The 25,954-nt window shown below is 30.3% G+C and overlaps 1 protein-coding gene across 4 annotated transcripts in view; it reads right to left on the bottom strand.

The window, feature by feature from the left end:
- Nucleotides 1-25,954, bottom strand: part of RyR (Ryanodine receptor) — a 406,107-nt gene that overhangs the window by 23,545 nt on the left and 356,608 nt on the right. For all 4 annotated transcript variants that reach the window (XM_085824283.1, XM_085824285.1, XM_085824284.1 and 1 more), the window contains exons 104-108: nucleotides 25,367-25,606; nucleotides 16,921-17,106; nucleotides 13,735-13,843; nucleotides 8,127-8,213; nucleotides 1,097-1,342 (exon numbers count right to left, since the gene is read on the bottom strand). In XM_085824283.1, the coding sequence (XP_085680409.1) occupies nucleotides 1,097-1,342; nucleotides 8,127-8,213; nucleotides 13,735-13,843; nucleotides 16,921-17,106; nucleotides 25,367-25,606 (868 nt within the window). The remainder of the gene's footprint in view (nucleotides 1-1,096; nucleotides 1,343-8,126; nucleotides 8,214-13,734; nucleotides 13,844-16,920; nucleotides 17,107-25,366; nucleotides 25,607-25,954) is intronic.

Below are 25,954 nucleotides of genomic sequence, written 5' to 3' on the forward strand. Positions count from 1 at the left end.
GCACTGTTCTAACATAGGTATTTTAACACAAAATCGGACCTTTTTCTGAAATAACATACCAATTTTTTTCCATATTTCGATTCTACGACTCAAATTATGCCTAAATATTAAATTTTGTAAAATTTGGTGCAAAATATAAAAATTTAACTTGGCGCATTTTTTCAGTTTGCGCCAAGAATAATTCACTTGACGAACTTCTTAATATATGGCAACCTATTTTCCTTTTCCGTCCACTGTGCAGGTGCGAAAAAAAATTCACAAAGTTCCTACTTTTAAATAATTTTAAAACCACATTTGATGTTATTATCGCTGTTAACAAATATTCCAAATTTCAAAACGCGCCAATATACATATTCACGTATATCTTCGGAAATTTTGAATAAAAAACTGTAATTTTTTACAGGTATGCTTAGAAATACATCTACTTTAAGATGATGGTAAAAATTTTATAGATTATAATTCAAAATGTCTTTCGAAACATTTATAAAATATATTTAAAAAATACAAATTTTAAAAATAAAGCATAAAAAATAGGCGATTTTTATTTAGAATGAACCTAAATTTAGAAATATCAAAGGAAGAATCAAGTAAGATTAAGAAAACAAAGATATTAACAAATATATATTAAATTCAATTAACACTAAGGACATAATTTGAGAGCTCACTTTTTAAAAAAAATACTTGTGCGATTTTTACAAAAATTGGCCATTTGACATAATTTGAGTCCTAGAATCGAAATATGGAAAAAAATTGACATGTCATTACAGAAAAAGTCCGCCTTTGTTTCAAAATACCTATATTAGAATAAAGCTATATATAAATCTAATACATACCCTAAGTGGTGCTTTCGAGACATGAAAAAAGCAATTTAAATTTCGTCAATCGGCCCAGTAAAACGGGAGATGTAGAACTGCCTCCCCCCCCGTTTTTTTCCGCAGTGTAATATGATTGATCCGAATTACAATTTTTCAAATGAAATTTGAACATCAAATATGTCTTGAAAGGAAGATAATATTTGGCAGCTTTCATAAATTTTTGTAGGAAGCTCACAGTTTAAAGTACCGAATTAAAAAGTGCATTAATAAGGAATATTTACCTTCAAATTATAATAGGCGATCAACATGCAAAAAGAAATAATCGAATGAGTCAGGGCAAGTAAGCGAATGACAGGTTCCAAGTAGAAAACTTTTTCTTCAATAACCACCCATTCATCCAGTTCTTCGTCACCTCCAAGAATTGCATCGTCATCCATATTAGTAAAATTGCCTAAAATGCCGCTTTCGTCTGAATCATCATTGTCATCTTCTTCACCTTCCTCTTCTTCAGCTCCTGGTGTAGTTACCTAGAAAACGGTGAGTTGTTACATCACAGACAATACTATAAATTGAACATTTTATAAGCATTACAGTAAAAATGTTATAAATTTACATAATTACTGACATCCAGTTTTGAAAAATACTGTCTAAGAATGCGTTATAACTCTATTTCGAAAACAGTTCATTTCCCATCTTTTAAATTCAAGTATGCCGCATGCAATTTTTTTAAATTAAGAAAACAGATACAAAACTCCTCGTGTTCCACGATGTATTCCACGAGGCTTACAGCCGTAAGTAAATAACTCATAGTAAAAAGGAATTCAACAATAAAAACATAAAAATCTAATAAAATTATATATATATATGTAATAATAAAATTCCATAGTCAAGAATACACTTAAAATTCTAACTGTATGTTCTTTTCATTTTTTAATGGCGGCAGTCTCCTATTTGAAAGTACGTGGAATTAAATCCACAGCCCCGTAGTCAAGTTGTTTTTCCCGCCTTTTCTACACGTACAGTTATAGAATGTTCTGGAAATATTTAAAGCGAAGTGGAATGGCTGACGTCATTTCTTGGAAGCTCCGCCTTTCCAGAGGCTATAATAGGACTCGCAAAGGAATATCGGGGTCTTTTTCTTTAATGTAACAATGCAGTAAACTTCATACAAAAAGTTATTAGTAATTCTTTTTTATTTACTCCGGAGATCAGATTTTTGTAATTGCTATTTCTCCTGAATAATAATAAATGGATCATGCTTTTTAAAACTTATCGTCTGATAATTTAAGCTACGACTACATCTATGATTTTTCACCAATCTATTTATTCCGGAAAAAAGCTGGTATATCACACACACACACACACACCATATATGTGTGTGTGTGTGTGTGATATACCAGTATATATATATATATATAATGGAAGAAAGGCAAACTTGCACAAGCTTAGTACTTCTTATTTACTTGTTAACCAATCTTCACAAATCTATTTATTCCGGACAAAAGCTATTACATTATATATATATATATATATATATATATAATGGAAGAAAGGCAAACTTGCACAAGTTTAGTATTTCTCATTTACTTGTTAACATCGGACGCGTCGGGAAATGAAACAGAGAAATTGAGACTTGGTCTGAATTAATATTTGGATCTTTTCAATATATAAAAAAATATTTTAAGCAATCAATCTCAATTTGCTTCGTGTTTGACGAAACGCGTTCTGGAATTAGCAGAGTTCGAAGCTCGCCATGCATTTCCCTTGAAAAGTCCATGGTGATCTTCGAATTGGGCTAATTTTCCGTTTACCGCTGTTTTGCTGTTTTTTAACTTGATGTTTTTGTAGTATTTTTTCTATTATGTTTTGTGATAGTTTAAACTTTATTCTACAAGCATATTAACTTTTAAGTTTGAATCAAGTTAGGCTTTCACCTTTTTCTTTTTTTATTAGTATTTCACACATATTGTGTTTTTACATTATAAATAACAATTGGATCGTTTCTTTGTGTTTAAAATACTTTGCAAAGGAACCACAGTATAATCACAGCAAAAGAATCACAGCTCATAGGCAATAGCTTGAAGAATTTACTTTTTAATATATATATATAGATATAAAGTACAAATACTATTATAATAAAAGTACTAAAATGTACCATGAATAATTAAACTATGTTAATACTCCTATAAAAAAGAATAAATTAACTTAAAATAATACAACAATAATAAAAATCAAGTAATACTTAAAAGTAATACCGATACAAAGAAAAATAATACATCAACTGTACGAAACATCAGTACATAACGTAGCCACTACGCAGAATAATACAGTGACACATAAAAAATAAAAACCCATTCATATAAATAATAATACTAAAAGTTCAAAGAACAAATAAAGTCGAGTAAGACTGCAAAGGCCTCGGAACTCCTAACAAGATCACAGAACTAATTCAGAAGTCAAACAACAAAAATCAGCGTTATATTTTCAAAATTTTCACAGGACTAGTTTCGATGGTTTCACCGAACTACCATCCTCAGCTGCAAAACCGCAAATACCATAGAAAACAGGAGGCCAGCAAATAGAGAGTTGCCATAAACTCACTATAAATGCACTTCTGGTGGTCGCATGAGACCTACAATGTAATAAAATATGTTCCACATCCTCCATAGTATCGCCGCTAGCAGAGAGTCCATTAATAATAATGTGGAAACGATGTAAGTAAGTTCCAAAATTCCCATGACCGGTAAGTGTTTCATACTGATTGTTGTTCAACTATAAAAGGCTTATATAAACCTAACTGAAAATAAATATATATACAACAATATTCTTCTCTACATATCATAAAATAAAGAGTCTGTCTGTGTGTGTGTGTCTTTCGTTCGCGCTGCGCGAAAGCTAATAGACCCACGGCAACGAAATTTGCTACATAGGTGCATCTAGACAAGAGAAAGTGCACCTCGAAGCGATTTTTTCGAAATTCGAATTCGAATTTTTTTATTTTATGTTTTGTGACGAAATCGCGTCATTTTGAGACAAAATGAGCTATAAGAAAGCGAGATTTTACTCTACACACTCCATTTTCACATCGTCATGAAACGTAGGCACTTAGCTATTTTACGAACTTAAAATAAATTTTATGTTTCAATAAATCGATTCAATACGAATTTATTTAACAAAGGGAGCTTAACACCTTTTCAACGGGATTTTTTTCTAAAATAGTTTATTTTTAAAAATGTACAGTTTATTTTTCTTTGATTTTGGACACGTTAAACTTTTATCCTTGCGACTGCTTTTACAAAAAGAATTTTGGAAAAATGATAATATTTTGTATTTTTAAAGAATTTTTTAAATGAAGCTTCCGAGTACACTTCTCACGTCTCACATCTTTAAAAATGTGATTTTGGCAACAATTTTCCCGTCTTATTGTTGTTGATAGATTTTTGATGAAATCGCATCATTTTGAATAGTTTAATTCTTTTAGAAATATGGGTTTGGCAACAATTTTTCATCGTATTTCTTATGTAACTGTTTTTAAGAGATTGGCATATTTCATTCTCATTTATATATAATACATTTTTATTGATTTTATTTTATTTTATTTTTTATTTTATTTATTTTTATTTTTATTTATTTATTTATTTATTTTGTTGTTGTTGTTAAAGTTGTTCTGCAGAGTAAAATTCTGGGCGGAATTTTATGTTTTTCGAGTTGCTTTCATGTTACTTTTTGCTTATTTCACTGTTTGTAAGATATTGAAAAGTTTTGCATGATTTTTTTCTTCAACGGAAAGTTGGTTAATTTTTTATTAGGATAATTAATATTTGTATTAAGGGATATAGCTTATTTCATAGTAATTTTTTTCTCTTGAAAATATAAGATAAAATATCATTAATTATACTTTGCTTTTCAGAATTTTTTGTTTTCTGCATTCTTTTATGTTATTTATTGCTCATTTCACTGTTTTTTAGATATTGAAAAGTTTTGAGTGATTTTTTTTAGGAAACAAAGTTCTTAACCTCCTTTATACATTTGAGTTCTTACGAGTTCGCAAAGGGAAGTTGGTTAATTTATTTATTAGGATAATTAATATTTGTATTACGGGATATTGCTTATTTCATTGTAATTTTGTTATACGTAATAACTTTTTTTATGAAGTTGTTCTGCAGAGTAAAATTCTACGCAGTTTTTAAATTTAACATTCAGTGTTCCCTTCAGCCATTTTTCCGGTACATTTAAAAGCCAGACGAAGCCTGGCAGCGAAGCTGCTAGTATGCAATAAACTAATCCATTAACTAAAGCGTGTACATATTTTACCTTACTGTTTCAAAATATGAATTATTTGAGAAAGTTTATTTCGCTAAATCCAAATTAATTCGTAATTCTCTTTAATTAACACAACTTCTTTTAATTAACACAACCAACGTATGCACATTCAACTTTCAGATTTTAACTTAGCTTCATTTTACCTGTTTGTCGATCATCTGTTTCCAAGCTATTGGGAAATAAAACTATTAAGGAAAAGATATAAATGTTTCATTTCATCAAGTCAAATCATATACGTGAATATGTCAGTTATACCCATATTCCAGTTAGAAAAAAGCTTGGGTATTAAAGTAATTTTCGACATAATTTTGAGGGAAAATCATCTTTATGTTTATTACTAAATAATAACCCGTTAGTTACTCGCCTACTTTTTTTTTTTTTTTTCTGGTGTGTAAATTTCATGAGAGGTCGCATCGCTCAATGTTATTTAATAATATATATCATTGTAAATAAAACACAAATATAATCATGGGCTAATCTTTGGAATATGGTAACAGGTAGTTTGGCGACATTCTGGTAAGGCGATAAAGGTTACTAGCTAGGACTTTAGCAGTGTACATGGATAAAGTCAAGAGTGTGCGCAATGCAATTTTTGTGCAATTCTGGGATGTTTTTTTAAGTCAAAATAGGTCGACGTCTACATGGATACCGTGTATGTGCAATTCTTAAAAACGCGGCAAGCAGTTTGCGATTCTGCACTTTCTCCCAATTCCGCACCTAATCTTCGTTATGATTAAGCATTTTTGTTCCATAAAAGTTCTAGTATAAGCGTAATTCGGCTAGCAGATTGTTGGAAAAAATGTTGAGTTAAAAAAAAAAAAAAAAAAAAAAAAAAAAAAAAAAAAACATGCCTTTACTTCGTGGAAACAAAATGGCGTCCAAAACAAAACTGGCAGGTTGTTGTAGCAGAGTTGGTCGCCAAATTTTCGCCAAAAAATCGCCAAGTTACCATAATCCGAAGATTAACCTAATCATGATATTGTAATTAGCGTACATGATGATTCAAAACAATCCAACAAAGAGAACGATCTTTTTTCATCGATTTCGTCAAAATTATACCTAATTATAGAGAGTCTTAAAGAAAAAGGATATGAGAATACAAAGCACGCCCCTCGAAAATATAAACGAGAAAAATCATGGAGAAAATTCTAAGCAGCATTCATGATATTTACGTAAATTCACTCTGCCTAGTAAATAACCACTTCGTAAGTTTCCTTTTAAAACAAAGTAATAGTATTAAATTTTATTATCCAAATAATGCTAAAATTATTTTAAAGACATGCAAAAATGAAGCTGGCGATGGCAGGATTCGATTTGAGGAGTTTCAGTTAAAAGCTTTTTGGCAGACGTTTTGTTTCGAAAGTTGTATTCTCTGTATTTCTCTTCACACATATATTAATTTTAAATTCTCTGTAATTACACAGAATTTAGCCGAAATTGGGGAAACAAAAGTCCTACAATTTCCTTGCAAAAATGCAATGCTTCAGAACAAGGATGTATGTGTACACCTAAGCAACTTTTCGTATGGCCGACATTGCAATATATTGATGCGCAATATGCCGTAAATCGACCATAAGTAACAATCGACAAATATAAAGCATTAATAATTAATTTAATACTTCTTACAAAAATTTGTAAAATACATATTGAGTTTACATAATGTATTGGTGCGCATGTACACTGGGAAAAACGGGGAACGGGACAGTTCTATATCTCCCGTTCTACTGGGCCGATTGACTAAATTCAAAGTGCGTTTTTCATGTCTCGAAAGGGCGAGTTAGGATATGTATTAGATTTATATATTGCATTGTTCTAATATAGGCATTTTGGCACAAAATCTGACTTTTTTTTGAAAGGGCATGCCATTTGTTTTCCCGTATTTCGATTCTACGACTCAAATTATGCTTAAATATTAAATTTTGTAAAATTTGGTGCGAAATTTACGGAGAAATCTAAAAATTTATCTCGGCGTATTGTTTTCATGCACGAAAAACATTTAACTTGGCGAACTTCTTAATTTACAGCAACTTACTTTCCGTTCATTTTATTTTATTGTACACGAGCGGAAAAAAGATCACGTTCCATTACTTCCAAATAATTTTAACAAAGTGCGTAAACTACATTGGGCGTTATTACCACGTCAATTCACGTATATCTTAGGAAATTTTGAATAAAAAACTCTAATTTTTTGCAGGTGTGCATAAATATACATCTACTTTAAGATGGCGTTAAAAATTTGATAAGTTATAATACAAAAAAATTTTTTTTGGAAAAATTCGTAAGAAATATTTTAAAATGCAATTTTTTTAAATAAATAATAAAAAATGTGGAAATTATATTTGGATTACGCCTAAATTTCGAATTCTAGAAGAAAGAATCAAGTAAGTTTAATAAAAAAGAGATATTAATAAATATCAACAGTGAGGAGTTAAAATTCTGAGAGCTAATTTTTTAAATACTACTTGTGCGATTTTTACAAAACCTGGCAGTCTGGTATAATTTGAGTCGTAGAATCGAAATATTGAAAAAAAAATGGTGTTATTTCAGAAAAAGTCCGATTTTGTGTCAAAATGCCTAAATTAGAACAATGCTATATATAAATCTAATACATATCTTAAGCCGCACTTTCGAGACATGAAAAACGTAAGTTGAATTTCCTCAATCGTCCCAGTAGGGAACGGGAGATATAGAACTGTCTCCTTCCTTTTTTTACCCTCCCCCCGCAGTGTACTATAAATATGAAATAATAATCCAGAAGTATAAAACAATAAAAATTAATTTAATATTTCTTATAAAAATATATAAAATATCCATTGAGTTTATACGTGATATTTAAATTGAATACACAGTTCTTGCTTGCTTAATATATAATACACATACGGTGCTTGAATTAAATACAATTAGTTAGTTCACTAGCTAATTCATTAGGTTTTTGGTGCATATTATACCATGTGTTAAACTTTGGAAAAGTATTATATAATGGCTTACTTTGTAAAACAGTAAGATGAAATTGATCGCAAATGCCATAACAAGGGCAAGGTATTTCATGGTGTAGAAGTTTCTGGCCAAGAAGCTCTAAAAGGATAAAAATAAAAGCATAAATTCCATGCATGAACCAACATTTAAGTAACATTGATGAGAATAAAAAGTACAAATATAAAATGAGGTTTAATAACAGATGTCTATTTTATAGCATGTGATATTGCTAGTGAAAACGGTTCTACTGCGAAATGATTGATTATTTTAATATTATCTACATTGATAATACTAATACGGGCACAGAAATTGTCACAATTTACGACTATTGTTACAAGCATTTTGCATATATTATTACTTCAAATCATCTCTTTGTTATTTATCTGAGTCTCAATAAGGGAAGGTAAGAATAAAATTTATATACTTGGCATATATTTGAAAAGTACTCATAAAATTAATTATCTGAAATGAGAATGCCAGATGCAGCAGAACTTGTTTGAAGATTAAAAGTGTTCAACCCTAGTGTAGTTTGGATATTCTATTTCTACAGAAGTAAGTTTTTTTTTTTTTTTTAATTCATCGAGTTTAGCAATCCAGTATATCATTACATCAAATTTCTGAATTCAGAAAACTATCGCAGAGCATTATTATGATATAATGATCTTCCTAAATTTATCAGATGTGATAGGTGATAATTCTTTTTGCCTTTTAATATGAATTTTTGCATTACTATCGTTTTCAAAATGCAAGATCACATTATTTTTTAATAGTATAAAATAATAAATTCAAATCAAAACTAGTCTTACAAAGCTATTTCCTATTACTCTTCATGATTATCTTAAATTAACAATTACTTTATTTTACATAGACTTGCACTCAACAACTTGAAAGCGAAACAGCATACATAATAACTCACAAATTGATTAATGTTCATTATATATATATATATATATATAAATGTTTCATAAGAATAAATTGAATTTAATTAAATAAATTTAATTTAAATACAAATTTAGTTAAATATTCTTTGCGCCATTGCTGCAAGGAATGAAATTTAAATTTAAACAAATTTTAATTTTTGAATTTTAACAAACACGTATAAAAGTAAAAAAGCAAATTAAAAGCCAAAATAAAAAAAAATAAAAAAAAAAGCCAAAATAATTTTTAAAAATTTTTTTAAAAATGTGTAAACATATAAAAGATTTAATTCCCGAACTAATCTATAATATCATTTAAATTCAGAAGCATAAGCAAATCAAGTGCAAAACCGATCCATGAAAACAAATTCACTAATTTAGCAAATTAAAATTAAAATTAAACCAAACAATTTTTTAAAATGCATAAGTGAATGACTGTTGAGTAGGCAGGAGACAGACTTATCAAGGGGAATTTGCCTCCAAACCTAACTCTCCAATCATTCAATTCGTGTTTCGTCATTCATGCAGGCAAGGGCAAAAGTAAAAACCAAAAGTAAAAAGAAATACCAATAAAGTGGCACCCTTAGAAATTAACATTTAAGAATTAAAGTTGTAAAAGGAAAAAAAAACTAATGAAGTCTTTTGAGAAACAAGTAAGTAAAGTCAAGTACTAAATTAAACTTTTTTTTAAATTAAATTTTTTAAAAAATTTTTTATAAAAAATAATCTAGAAACCAATGTATTTTAGAAACCCTTGTCTAATTAAATGCTAATTTCTAAGGGTGCCACTTTTATTGGTATTTCTTTTTACTTTTGGTTTTGACTTTTACCCTTGCCTGCATGAATGACAAAACACGAATTGAATGATTGGAGAGTTAGGTTTGGAGGCAACTTCCGCTTGATAAGTCTGTCTCCTGCCTACTCAACAGTCATTCACTTATGCATTTTTTAAAAAATTGTTTGGATTAATTTTAATTTGCTAAATTAGTGAATTTATTTTCATGGATTGGTTTTGCACTTGATTTGCTTATGCTTCTGAATTTATATGATATTGTAGATTAGTTCGAGAATTAAATCTTTTATATGTTTGCACTTTTTTTAAAAATTATTTTGGCTTTAAATTTGCTTTTTTTTTTTTTTTTTTTTGAATTTTGGCTTTAAATCTGCTTTTTTACTTTTATACGTGTATGTTAAAATTTAAATTTAAATTTGTTTAAATATATATATATGTAATATATTTAAACTCAGAATCAATGACCAGGGGCAAAAACAAATTTAGAAGTAATGACGAGCAGAATTTGGAGGCGAATTCAGATTAAATCATCAATTTTATTTTCAGCAAAATGTAGCGGTTACATACAAGTCGGCACATTAAATGTGCCTATTCCAAAGGGCTTACATTTTTGATAATTTTGTAGCAAGAAAGAAGCAGCAGACAGACTGCAGTCCAGTTAAGGCCAAAGCGTGGAAAGCAAGTGCGTAATGTTCAGGATGAAATCTCAAGTCAAAATGAGTTAATTTTGGTGCTCAAAGCATTCTAATTGGACAGTTAATATTGCTCTAAAATTATTATTGGCTGGTTGAGTTTTAGTTCCATTTACATCATCATAATTACGTAAGAATGATATGACCTAGAATAGTCTCGAAATGACGCAGTGCAGAGAGGGGTGACTATTTTTAGAATAGAGAAGGGAAATTAATTTATGCTGCTTATTTAATCTTTTACATATTCTTTATTTTTCTTACATATTTATATTATTATATAGCTTAAATGGTACCTATATATACATATATATGATCTAAGACAGTTTGACGTAGGAGTCGTATAAATTTTATCTTTATTACTTAAAGAACTTCGAATTTCAGAATTTCTGCAAATTCTGATTTTGGTACCAATACTTCTAAATGAAAAAATTATCAAAAGAAGCTGTCATTAACAATAGGTATACAACTCCCTTATACTTTTTATTAGTGTGATATATCGGGTGTTTCGGATTGTATGAATGTGAGTGTTTTATATTCACCCCTTTTTTGCTGTACTAACAAGATCATAACTAATGTATTTTTAAGACACTCCGGTATGGCCATGCAATTACGTTAAATTCTTCAATAAACTCCCGAGGTGGCCTCATGAGGCTCCAGGGAGTTGCTGCCACTAAATAGGGGAGGGCGCGGGACATATGCATGTTTACCTCTGTTAAACACAAGGTGTCCCCGTCCTCTGTCACCTGTACTAACACGACTTGAAAAATATTTTTCTCATTTATATTTTTCCTTGCTGGCTCCTTATAAAAACAATTTATGTTTCATAAGTTTTTACTAATAGGTATTACGAGGTGAAAAATATCAGTCCGAACTTTTACCAATGTATTCTTTTCAAAAATTGCGAAGATATATCCATAACTAAACGTTAAAGAGACATTTTAAGAGTCATCATTCTCAAATAACATATTTAACATCCTTGCCAAATCTTGAAACTTCCTAAACGTCATTGAAGCACGGTAAAAAAATAAACTGTGATAGATATTTGCTAACAAGCCCGTTTGAGGACAAAATGACTGAAACTTTGCCCAGTTTTAAACATTTAAATATACTGTTACATCAATTTGAAACCCAAACTTTTATTGATCTGAGAGTATTTTACAGTTATGGGATGTCCAAAAGAGAAATCTAATTTACTTTTAAAAAAGCGTGCGAAACCAAGACCATTGATCTAAAAGTATTTTATAATTATGCAAAGTCCAAATGACAAATATCATGTACTCTGCGAAAAAAAAATGGGATAGTTCTATATCTCCCGGTCTATTTAGCCGATTGAAGAAATTCAAATTGCATTTTTCATGTCTCGAATGCGCAACTCAGGATATATATTAGATTTATATATAGCATAGATCTAATATACGTATTTAACACAAAATCGGACTTTTTCAGAAATAACATACCAATTTTTTTCCATATTTAGATTCTACGATCCAAATTATGCCTAAATCTTAAATTTTGTAAACTTTAGCGCGAAATTTACAGAGAAATATACAATTTATCTTGGCATATTTTTTTCAGTTTGCGCCAAGAATAATTCACTTTCCGAACTTCTTAATATATGGCATGCCGTTTTCCTTTCACTTCCATTGTGCAGGACGGGAAAAAAAGTTACTTTTAGTTTTCTAGGATTTTACATTTCTAGTTTTTTTAGTTTTCTAGGTTTTTATATTGTGCATGAGCAGAAAAAAAGGCCAAATCGTTCCTCCTTTCAAATAATTTTAACAAAGTGTCTAAACCACATTTGATGTTATTATCGCTTTCAACAAATATGTCAAATTTCAAAATACGCCAATATATAAATTTGTAAGGATATTAAGTTTTACTAACGTTTATTTTATTTTAAATCTTTACTATCACTTCTTATTTTCTACTTCCGGCCAGAATTAAAAGCTTTAACTTATTTTATGCAAATTTGTCTTGCGAACGCCAAGTACTTAAGTTGTGGCTTTTTGCCAAGCAAGAGAGAAGAAGGAGTTAGTAGAAGCAGGCCGCTTGCCTTAGCAGTTTTACTCGGTTGCTGGTTGCCTTCAAGGCCAGAGGTTTTAATCCTCTTGATAATTTTTAAACGTATTGTAGTGTTCACAGTTCTCTGTACTACATACGGCCTTTCTGTTAATATACGGCCAATCTTCAAGTAGCCACTTGTTTTTTAATCCAAAGTTAGTTTAGTTATAATTTAGTTAATATTTTTATATTCTTACGTTCAGACCACAAGTGGTTGGTCTCTGTATTCCGAAGTCCGGAAATCTTTGTAAAGAGAGAAAAATAAAGGGTTTCGTATACCCTTCCTGTGCATCTTGTCTACTTCCCACATTTATTGAACATAGCTTTAGTAAGCTCCCTGTTCCAAGTAAGGTCATTGAATGTTCCCCAAGCAAGTAAGGAGGAACACTGAACCTGATAAATTCACGTTTATCTTCGGAAAATTTAAATAAAAAATCGTAATTTTTTGCAGGTGTGCTTAGAAATACATCTACTAAGATGACGGTAAAAATTTACAAGTTACAATACAAAATTTGTTTATAAACATTTATAAAAATTATTTTAAAATACAAATTTTTAAAAATAAATCATTAAAAATAGGCGCATTTTATTTGGAATGAACCTAAATTTCGAAATGTTAAAGGAAGAATCAAATAAGTTTAATAAAAAATGAGATATTAATAAATATATACCAAACTCAATTAACATTGAGGAGCTCAAATTCTGAGAGTTAATTTTTTAAAAATTATTCGTTCGATTTTTACAAAATTTGGCAGTTTGGCGTAATTTGAGTGGTAAAATCGAAATATGGAAAAAAAAAGTGGCATGCCATTTCAGAAAAAGTCATTTTGTGTCAAAATATCTATATTAGAACAATACTATGTATAAATGTAATTCATATCCTAAGTCGCGGTCTCAAGACATGAAAAATGCAAGTTCAATTTCGTTAATCGGCCCAGTAGAACGTAAGATATAAAACTGTCCCTCCCCCCTTTTTCTTGCGCGGTGTACTTTTAAAAAAGCGTGCTGTTCCTTCTGCTTTTGATAATCATCATACATTTTTCTCACGTAGGACACAATTATCAAGTTTTCCTTTCGAGATCTTCAATATTTGCTATCGCTTGTTCAAATGATGTTTGCATTTCCTTTATTAAACCTACATAGATATACCAACTTACCACGAGTTTTCTTCCGTATTCTCTGAAGTTTATCGCTGCCACAGCTGGAGTTTCAGTGGGTTTTATAGGCTCCTGAGACACCATCGCAGCAATAACAGCAGCCTGAGCCCTACGAAATATTACGTATTTTTTTTTAATTTCTTGCAAACATTTATAAGGAAAAAAAAAAGGAATTGAATTTAAAAAATTATTATATTTCACTTAACAAAACATTTTATTCGCTTTAAAAGAAATCATTTCTTGGAAAACAATAAGCACTTTGAGGATGAGAAAACTGTATCGTAAAGATGTAATCATAATTGTAATCGTAATCATATTTATTTTACATGGCCTGTCTATTTTTAACATACATATTTTAAAAGTTTAACATATTTTCCTTTATTTTTTCGAGCTTGAAGTTTTTGCTGAAGCACAGACTGACAATTAAGATTTAAACTAATTGCTTGACACTGCTGCCAAGATTTATAACAGGGTTTCTTAAACTTTTTGGTGTGGGGACCCCATAATATTGACGAAAATTTTGTGGGACCCCATAAGCATTGCAGAAATCCGACACACGTGTGAGTAAAACTGTCAGTTTCTTCATGTACTCAAATATACTATTGAACTTTAAGTCATTAACTTTAATTTTTCATTTTAAGACACAGAAATATCTGAAAAATTTAAATAACTAACTAAAAAATATAATACAAAAATCAAAATATTTTTAATTACTTGGGTAAATTCAAACATTAACTATACTCTGTCCATTAAGCATAGCCACTTGGAAAGTCACTACTGAGACATCCCACTTACTACTAACGGCGCGTATGCGAGGATTAAGTAACAATGGGAAGTATGTGCTTGTATATTCTTAATTATATTATCAAATCCTGGCAAAATAGTCGACACCGCAGGACGACGCACTTCTTCGATATTCTTTGCATTTGTTCGATACTTTGATTTTATGGTGGTTAAAGATGAAAATGTTGTCTCGCACGAATATGCCTTAGAGAAAAGTAAAAGAAAGTTTATGGCAGTTTCAGAAATCGTTGAAAATTCTTTTGTGACTCCTAGACAAAACTCTTCTAAGGAAGTATTTTCAGATGCACCGTGTAAAAATATTTGGTAATTGTAAAATTATAATCAGTTAAAGAAATATCAAAATTACTAAAATATTTGACGACCCCTGCTGCAAAATCCGCGTCCCCAATTGGGGTCGCTACCCACAGTTTAAGAAACCCTGCTTTATAAAGTAAGGTCGTGTTTGTATAAAGTCTCGTGTTATGAGGAGGACACTATAAGGAGAAACTTTAACCAGCACGTGTCAGAATTTGACAGTAGTGAGAGAGCCATATCGGGCTTGCAGTTTATCCTTCCGCAATATGGCTGCTCGTATTGGCCGGGATCCCACCGCTGCTCTTGTTGGTGGCCCAGGCAAACTAAAGTTTGAGGGGCAGACATGTGGTCCTCATTATGTCTGCCCTCAACCTGTATCTCAACACGTGTGTCCTCTTGGGCATTAGTGGCCTGGGGGAAAAAAAGCTTCGGGCCACTAATGCTCGAGAGACCGTTTTCATGCATTTATTTCATTATATTCATTTATTTAAATTGCATTTTTTTTTTCATATTTAACTTAAAAATTAAAACTTTTCTTCTTATATACCTATAAGGTTCATTTTATATACTATAAGGTTCTTCTTATATAACTTTACGGTTTCTTCTTACATACCTATATTTCTTTTTATATATATTATTCTTGTAAACTTTGCTTCTTATATACCTTATTATACTTACAGGGATTCGTTTTCAGTTAAATGAAGCAGTTAAAGGTACGCTTGTATTTACATTATCTTAATCACATCACTCCTTCCAGAAATATGCAAAATGTGATGTCGCAAACATAAAAGAGGCAAAGCAATAAAAAGTGTGGTATATTGTATAACGTAGTTTTACAATGCTAATTGCAATGTGTGCTATTTTAAATGTCCTGCCCATCTTTTGGTTATGTGGAAATAAACTTAGGCATTAATAAAATTTACTTTTAGGCTTTCCAATCTTTCTGGTATGCGACGTTTAACTTTACGTTTGGCGGATTCATATTTAGTTAGAGTTACATAAATAAATCACTTCTTCAATGCAGTTATTTATTAAATTTTTAGTAAGTACATTTAGTAAATTGTATTTAAATACTGGCTGAGTTTATACATAATTATTTTTCTTAAACAGTATAGGGAACATGGATATTTAGATTGAAATTAACTTTTATTTTGCAAGTAATAGGGCTTCGATTGCTAATAATTACTTTAAATATTAATGATATTCCTAGAGAATTTATCTCTTTAACTTTTCTAATGGTAATAACATGCTAAAAAACAATTGCGAAACAAGTTAAAAAAGAAGCTAAAAAACAAGTTAAAAAATTAGGATTAAAAGTTAAACATTAACTGCTAGCTGTTGTACTGAAACATAATTAAACTGGCACGAGTAGACGCCATATGAAATGTGTAAATAGCATGCAAATACAGTTAAAGTTTTAATTTTATGACCGAAGTTATATTGGTGTAAATGATTCCATTAAATTTTGGATTAAAGTTTCAGAGAATTATAATATGATATTAAATACTCAACAGCATCTTGTATAATCCTAATTAATTTTGATATTATGATCTAATACATACTTAAGTAATGCAGCAGAAAAACTTGAATTTTTCTGCTGCATTACTTAAATATGTATTAAATCATAATATCAAAATTGCATGCCTTACTTGAGTTCCTAGTTTGCAATATTTCAATATAAATTTGCACATCCTATTGCAAGTTTGGGTCAGTAGCAGTGCAACATTTATCTTGACAGTGGCATTTAAAGCTAATTTCAGCCTATGGAAACCAGTTCTACATTTTTTAAAGATCACTTGTGCAATATTTAGTTGGGATTCGTGTAATAACTGTCCTTATAAGAACAATAAAGCTTAATTTTTAAGCGATACCTTACAACAATAAATAGTCTTACAATTGTTATTCACATAGACAATAAGGTATTTCTCCCACCTTCTCAGCAGGCTTTCGTAGTGTAGTGGTCAGCACGCTGGGCGCGTATTCCAGAGGTCCGTGGTTCAATTCCTGGCGAAGGCGTTGCTCATTTTTCATCTCTCCTGCTTCGAAAAAATACCTAATGTCTCTAGAAGGTTGATAAAATTTACTTACTGTTCGGATTGTAGTGCAACTTGACTTGCCTCAGCTTTTGCTTCTGCATGACCGCCTTGTGGCGCTTCTTCAGCAGCGCCTTTGTCAGGTGTCTTTTTGCCATCCTCTTCGCTGACAGCTTCGTCTGATTGATCAACACTTGACTGAGGCGTCATTTCCCCTTTAGCTTGCTTGGACAGTATATACCTACCCAAGATATAAAAAGTGATATTTAATTCTACTGATTCATGTTTGATTGCTAGCGAAAATATAAATAAAATAAATCTGATAAAAAAAAATCTGAAATTTTTAGATTTTAAATTACGTCTAAAGGGGCGTTTTTTTAACGTTTTGAGTGTGACCTTTATTTATTAAATATCATGTTCTTTGCACTTAAACCATAAAATTCAGTTCAAGAGCAATATCGCAAAATAATGTTAAATTAAGCATACCTTTAGAATTTCCGATATACACAGTCTCGCGAGCTGGAGATAAAAGTATTTTTTTTTTCTATATAACGTTGCCATTTCTCGCTTTTAAAGCATTGAGTTTGTAAATCAAAAATTCGTTAAAGTTTTACAAAATAGAAAATCTATAATAAAACAAATTTCAAATTTGGGAGTTCAGATGCCCATATTCGCAGTAGGATTTCGTCATTCAAAATTCGATGGCTCTATGTATTGTTTTATCACAATGCGAGAAATAGACAATCATTTATGCAGATTTTTCGTTATTTAATTTCTTCAAATATAATGCAGGACTCTAACATTTTGTGGCAACAGTTTGAAAAGTGAACCGACGTTTATGAGTCCGACGCAAAATGCCAAAACGAAAGCAATAGTCCTTCGGGACTGAAATCCCTTTGGACTAATAAATGAAGCCCATTCGTTGCATTTGTTCATAAGAATCTACAGTTACTTCTGGTATTGACTTAATAACTTATTTCTAAGTTTAATTGCTTAAATTCTTTTAACATCCTGCCTTTTTCATAAAGTCGCGTGATGACAATTTTAATTCGATCGACAAATACACGATGATCAAAGAGGATGAAGATGACAAATATGTACACGATAATCATTGATGATGAGGACTATCGACAAGTACATGATTGTCAAAAGTTCATTTTGCACCTGATGTAATTTGTTTAAAATTAAATACGGCATTCTGCAACTATAATCTCAGAATGATTCCGTACGTTACGCTTTATATTTTCCATGCCTAAAATTAGAGAAAAAATAGGAATCATACTGCATATATACGTACAGTAAGACCCCGCTTAACGCGGGGGATAGGTTCCATCAAAGTAGAGCGTAATGCGAAACAGCGCTAAGCGAGGCTATCTTAACATGTAAATAACGGGGTTAGGGGAAGACGGATAAAAAATGGTTAGGCATTAAATTGAATAATTTTTTTTAATAAAAATAAAATCAAACATTTATTTCTTACAAAAATAAAAAAATATAAACGAATATACTTTTAAAAACAAATAAAATTCTCAGTCAGATCATTCAGTGTATTCTGTATTTCCAATTTTCTGCCTTTTTCTTAAGAAGGCATTATGATAGATTGGCTTAATGGCATATTGCTTTCAATTTCGTAGTCAATCCATATAGAGAGTCGTTTTTCCACTTCCTCTATAATGTTATTTCTAGAACGGGTAATTCTAGTTGCAGAGCTTGACGTAGTTGCAGTTGCCAATGACAGTATTTTTTCTTTATTCTTAAAAATTGTCCTTATTGTTGAAGTTGCCAAATTCAATGCAGCACTAATTTGAGATTGACGTTCACCAGAATTTAATCTTCTAATCACTAGCATTTGAGTTTCCAGTGAAATGCTTTTTCTGGTTGCTTTCTTTTCTTGTTTTTTATTATCACCCATGATAAAAAATAAAGATCATAATATTTGTCACTGTATTAATCGTTATAGTATTATACAAACTTACAATAATGTCAACAAATGTTGTTTCAAATGATAAAAATACGTCCACCAAGCAAGAAACACAACTACACTGTTTCGGATATGTTATTTGGAAACCTAGCGCTGCGCACAATTTCGGAGAATCCCCGGGTTGAAATAAAAGAGCGCTAAACCGAAACAGCGCTAAACGAAACAGCGTTAAGCGGCGTCTTACTGTACGTACGTTTTTTGTGTGTTTTATTTTGGAGACGAGAGTAACGGTGTGTCAAATTTGCCAGCAAGATCCACTCGATTTCTTTTTTGTGAGGTGTATGTGGGAAAAATGCTATGTATTCAAGTAACTTTCCTAAACTATATGAATTTGCGACCCCAACTGAGGAGTTCAGACTTTGGACGTCAGAGCGCTGGAAAGAATGTTCAGAAATAAAATCTGCATATGCATCTGAGAGCTTTCAACTGTAATGCAAAAACGTAAGATCCTCCTTGTTTTTATAAGCTTTTATTTAACTTAGTTATGATGCTTGTCGCCATAGTCATTTTTTTGTCATGGATTTTGAAACTACTTCCTGCTAAACTATCGATCTCAAATTTTGTACACTCATTGTGTGGATGAGAACACAATGTGCTGAATACAATTTTTCTTCAAAATTCGATTTAAATGCTTTTAAATTTAATGTTGAAGCGATTTTTCGCACATATCTAATCAAAAAACTAAAACTGACAAGCGTTTTCTATTACCATCGGATACAGCGGTAAGAAATACATTAAGTAAAATTTATATGAGATTCTTAATGTACTTTCTGATATTTTGATCAAACTGTTCCTTTTTAGTCCAAAGGGATTTCAGTCCCGAAGAACTATTGCTTTCGTTTTGGCATTTTGCGTCGGACTCATAAACGTCGGTTCACTTTTCAAACTGTTGCCACAAAATGTTAGAGTCCTGCATTATATTTGAAGAAATTAAATAATGAAAAATCTGCATAAATGATTGTCTATTTCTCGCATTGTGATAAAACAATGGTACATAGAGCCATCGAATTTTGAATGACGAAATCCTACTGCGAATATGGGCATCTGAAATCCCAAATTTGGAATTTGTTTTATTATAGATTTTATATTTTGTAAAACTTTAACGAATTTTTGATTTACAAACTCAATGCTTTAAAAGCGAGAAATGGCAACGTTATATAGAAAAAAAAATACTTTTATCTCCAGCTCGCGAGACTGTGTATATCGGAAATTCTAAAGATATGCTTAATTTAACATTATTTTGCGATATTGCTCTTGAACTGAATTTTATGGTTTAAGTGCAAAGAACATGATATTTAATAAATAAAGGTAACACTCAAAACGTTAAAAAAACGCCCCTTTGGACGTAATTTAAAATCTGAAAAATTTCAGATTTCTTTTTTTTTTTTTTTTTTTTTTTTTAGTCCAAAGGGATTTGAATCCCGAAGGACTATTAGTTTCGTTTTGGCATTTTGCGTCGGACGGATAAATGTCGGTTCACTTTTCAAACTGTTGCCATAAAATGTTAGAGTCCTGCATTATATTTGAAGAAATTAAATAATGAAAATCTGCGTAAATGTATGTATATTTCTCACATTGTCATAAAATAACGGTACATAGAGTCATCGAATTTTGAATAACGTAATCCTCCAACGAATATGAGCATGTGGAAGACCAAATTTGAAATTTGAAATTTGTTTTATGATCGATTTCCTATTTTTTGAAACTTTGACGAATTTTTGGTTAACAAACTCAAGGATTTCAAAGCGAGCAATGGCAACGTTGTGCAGAAAAAACATTTTTATCTCCAGCGCGTGTGTCTCTGTATCGGAAATTCTAAAGATATACTCGTTTTAAAACTATTTTGCGATATTGCTGTTGCACTGGATCTTATGGTTTAAGTGCGAGGAACATGATATTTAATAAAGAAAGGTAACACACAAAATGTTAAAAAACGCCCCTTTGGACGTAATTTAAAATCTGAAACATTTCAGATTTTTTTTTTTTTTTTTTTTTTTTTTTCATCATTTGACATAAAAGATTTGCTGAAAGTAAAGAGTATTAGTCATTGTTAAAGAAAATCTTTTGAGTTGAATAATTTGATTAATATCCTATCATTAAGAACAAAAAAGAAAATTAAATGTTTTCTCTAAAACTGATAACATAATGAATGAACTTCAGGAAAAAAATAATTTATCAGATAATGAGTAATGAGAACAAGAAATTAAATAATTCTATTGGCATAATTCATTTATAATTTTTTAATACTAATAAAAGCGTGGGCACCTATCTAACAAATGTATTAGTTTAATTGCATTGTCAAAAATATAAACTATTGTTTTTATAAATTTATCAAGGACACCTCACACTTCCATTATTCGTGATAAACCCACAGGTGAATTTTGCAAAGAAAATTATTTAACTTCCTTTCCCATTAAACTATACGATAAATAACATTCTCTTATAATTTAGGCAAAAATAACACGCCGAACAAACATTAATTTAGAAGTCAAATGACAAAAATCAGCGTTATATTTGCAAATTTTCACAGGAATAGTTTCAATGGTTTCAACGAACCGTCATCCTCAGTTTCCCCTCTTAATTCCCTAGCGATTTTATGAATTTCAAATGAAAGCTTACTTTATAAAAACGCTTTAAATTTTTTTAAATTATCAGGTAAACAATGAGTTTTTACTTCCTTGTAAGAAGTAAAGGACATATTGTAATCGCAAAAATTTCAGATATCATATCTCAGTGACAATATCCATTTTGACCGGTCTCGAATTCCATATAGAAGATTTTTTCCCCTTCCGTTACATCTGTACGTATGGAAAGGACTACGTTTTCCCAAACGGATTGTAAAATGGATTCAGAAAGGATTATTCGTGACGTATGTACGAATGTAGGTATGAATATATCTCGCATAACTCAAAAACTATTAGTCTTAGAACGTTGAAATATGGGATTCTTATAAAACTTCCTTTTTTTTTTTTTTTTTTTTGTTGCATACACACTTTCTTATCCGCCTCGCTGAGGTTTGTTTTTCATTCTTAATAAACTAGTAAATTGTGCTTTTTTTGTTTTAAATGTAATTGAATCATGTTATTCTTTATGTTGCGGTTAGGGTTTTTGTGCTTTTAGTTAATCTACAAGCATCAGTTGAAGAATTTTCAACAATTTTAAAGTTTAAGAGGCGTTCAGCCTAATGAGGCCGCTATTTGTTTACATTTGAAATGCTTGCTAGAACAGTGAATTAAGTCAGTTGGTGAACCAAATTCAGTGTCTTTTAGCACAGATTTATTTTTGCCTTGCCACGAGGTAAGAACTGAATTGATTAAATGAGAAACATATCTCTAATGAAATTCAAGAAAATAAATTTAAGTGACATGCAGCAAAAAATGTGCATAGTTTAATAGGCCGTACAAGGAAGTCATGTGGTGTCCACATCAGATATTTTATTACCACGTGACGCTAGTTAAAAACTGAATTTAAAATCATGATTAGCTTTCTGAAGACATAATATATGAGTTTAAGGATTTCTTCATCACTGTTTTCCGTCTTACATTAAACTGATACCTTCTTAAGTGAAACAACTGAATATATTACATTGTTTCGAACAAAGAATAAAAATACTTAGCATATTTTATCTATAATATGAAGCTCTCAATTTCTTTGATTATATTATTAAGCACATGTTCTAATGCTGCTAAAACGTTTAGTGAAGTTATTAAAATTGCATATTTACGAAAAAGCAAACAAAAACCTCCATGAAAATTAACTTTCATTACTTTATTAAGTTAATTTCTGATGAATATAAGATACTACCATTAAAATTAACTTCTAGAAGAGTAACAACACATAAATATAGAAGCAAATTTGTTTATAAACAATAAGTAGTACTAATATAGTATTTTTGTACTCAGGTTCAGTTTTTCTCCTTTATTTGAGAATATATTTAACTTTATATAATGAAAAGTCTAAATATGATTTGGACTTTATCTACAGCAATGCTTATGTTTAAAATTATGTTGATGAATATGCAGCAGCAAAGAGCATCCGCTGTCAATGGCGTCCAGTTTTAGAAGGGGGGGGGAGTCTCAGCTGTAAACAAAAATCCAGATATCCTTAGAATAATTATTAAAATCAATTAATTAAGTCAATAAATTAATTAAGTCAATAAATTAAAGCAAAATTGAAAATACTTAATTTAATATTTGTATTAATCCTTTGAATTTTTCTCCTGCATAATGGTATCTCAATCTAAACTGAAAGCAAAATTCTCAATGGTACACGTGCTATTTCTTCTTGTTTTAATGTGATGATTTTCTTTTTTTTTTATTTTGATTAAAATAAAGAAACTTCTGATTGCAGAGCTTATATTTCTAATGCATTTTGTAATAAACATAAATATTCATTACATAACAAATGTTAATTACTTTTGCATTTAACGTGGCTATACAAAATGTAAGGTTAAAAGCCAGTTAAAAAATTCCAGTCATTTTATGTGATTGCATACGAAAATCAAGTGCAAACCTCTGCATATTATCAGGTTCCTTATTTTCCAGAGTATTACCATAACAATTTAAAAACAGCTTTAAAAGTTAAAAATCAAGCGTCAGTGAAGCGAATCTTTAGAAATGCTTCTTGTGTTAGACCAAGGCAATGTTATATTTAAGAATGATCTTTATGCTTAAATCAGGGAACTTTGATGGAGTGCACTGCAATTAGTCAAATTATTTTAGGCAATATCCTGTAGTATTACCAGCATATAACGATAATTATTTAAGTTGCCAGAACTGATTTCATTTCGAATTCTTTAATTTTATTTTAATTACACTATGAAAAGCAAAAGATTTTAACCTTACTTTAGAAAAAAATCTTTTGTTTATAGTTGCATTAATTATTTACGCTGCCACAATTATTTTGACTAGAATTCATTAAAATAACATTTATTAAACAATGCTTATATATGTACAAACGCGAAAAATTAAATATCATGAATTTACAGTTTCTTTTAATTAGCAAATTTCTCCATAATTATTTTCATAAATTATTTTAATAGTAAATTTCTCCATAATTCAGCTAGAAACTGCAAAATACTTTTCTGTCCTGTCTTAATAATGAAAGGCGGTTTTCCTATTTATCTCTATAGCAAGCTTGTAAGGTATTTCGCTTATTTCGAAACTTTACTGTCACTTCCCCTTTCCGTTTTCCTACCGGAATGCAAATTTTATCTCACGAGTGTTTAAATGAAGGTTTGAGATTGCTTCAGAGCATGTTCAGCCTGTTGAAGGCCACGTTACTAGTTGATATTATACCACAGCATTCCTGTCTACGGCATTGTTTTGATGTAACCTACACTGGCGTGATAGTGCTATCACGCCAGTGTAGGTTACATCCAACTTGTGCGTTTAAATATTCTCTGTATAGCCTATGACTAACTAAGTTTTAATTAAAATTCTATTTTTAGGTTTACGCCATAAATTCTATTTTTAAGTTTACGCCATAAATAATGGCTGATTCTATTTTTAAGTTTACGTCATAAATAATGGCTGATTCTATTTTTAAGTTTACGCCATAAATAATGGCTGATTCTATTTTTACGTCATAAATAATGGCTAATTCTATTTTTGCGTTACGCCATAAATAATGGCTGATTCTATTTTTAAGTTTACGCCACAAATAATGGCTGATTCTATTTTTAAGTTTACGACATAAATGATGACTGATTCTATTTTTAAAATTCTATTTTTAAGTTTACGCCATAAATAATGGTTGATTCTATTTTTAAGTTTACGACATAAGTAATGGCTGATTCTATTTTTAAAATTCTATTTTTAAGTTTACGCCATAAATAATGGTTGATTCTATTTTTAAATTTACAATAATGACTGATTCTATTTTTAAAATTCTATTTTTAAGTTTACGCCATAAATAATGATTGATTCTATTTTTACGTCATAAATAATGGCTAATTCTATTTTTGCGTTTACGCCATAAATAATGGCTGATTCTATTTTTAAGTTTACGCCATAAATAATGGCTGATTCTATTTTTAAGTTTACGCCATAAATAATGACTGATTCTATTTTTAAGTTTACGCCATAAATAATGGTTGATTCTATTTTTAAGTTTACGACATAAATAATGGCTGATTCTATTTTTAAAATTCTATTTTTAAGTTTACGCCATAAATAATGGTTGATACTATTTTTAAATTTACAATAATAACTGATTCTATTTTTAAAATTCTATTTTTAAGTTTACGCCATAAATAATGATTGATTCTATTTTTAAGTTTACGCCATAAATAATGGCTGATTCTATTTTTAAAATTCTATTTTTAAGTTTACGCCATAAATAATGGCTGATTGGTAAGCAACGTATGGCTTCTGTTTGCCTATTTGAGTTCTTAATAAAAGGGTCTTTTACATCTTTCACATGTTTCTGTTTGCTTAACTCTACATAGCGATAATTTGCTTAGTTCTATTTAAACTAATGAGGCTTTGAAAACTCAAAATATGAGAATTGATATACTCACTTTGCTTCTCCTCCAGCTTCATCTTTTGTTATATCAACACCAAAGGCTTGCATTGCTGCTACTCGATCTCCGGTTTCTGGTGCCACTTCCGCTGGAGGCGGCTCTATAGGTAATGGCGCTTCTATAGGCATTATCGCCGGTTTTGCCCAGATATCTTGCTTCAGATCTTCCACTTCCTCTTCTACACCTTCAACAAGTGCCTGGCCACCCATCAGCAACAAAATCACATGGAATATGCTCCTATAGTATAAGAAATAGTAATAACTCAACAAATAATAATGTAATCAAAATACGCATATTTTCAGTGTAATATGAGATGCACTCTAAGGAGAAATATGCGTCAATGTTATCAGATAATTCTTTCATATGTAAAACTTGTGGCTGAAAGTAACTCGAAGTATTTATCTGTGTTATTAAATAATACAGAACCTGTATGTGCGTTTGTTCCCCGCATCATGAGGAAATGGCAGCAACCTTAGAGCTATTAAATTTTTATTGCAAATAGGGCTGATTATGTGCGCCTAGAGTCCGAATTCTGAATTTGTTCTTTTATTTATGTCATGTTTTGCGCGAATTTAATGAATTTTT

Source organism: Stegodyphus dumicola, chromosome 9, assembly GCF_044657685.1.
Source record: "Stegodyphus dumicola isolate Sdum_Otavi_A_Nest chromosome 9, ASM4465768v1".
Taxonomy (NCBI): domain Eukaryota; kingdom Metazoa; phylum Arthropoda; class Arachnida; order Araneae; family Eresidae; genus Stegodyphus; species Stegodyphus dumicola.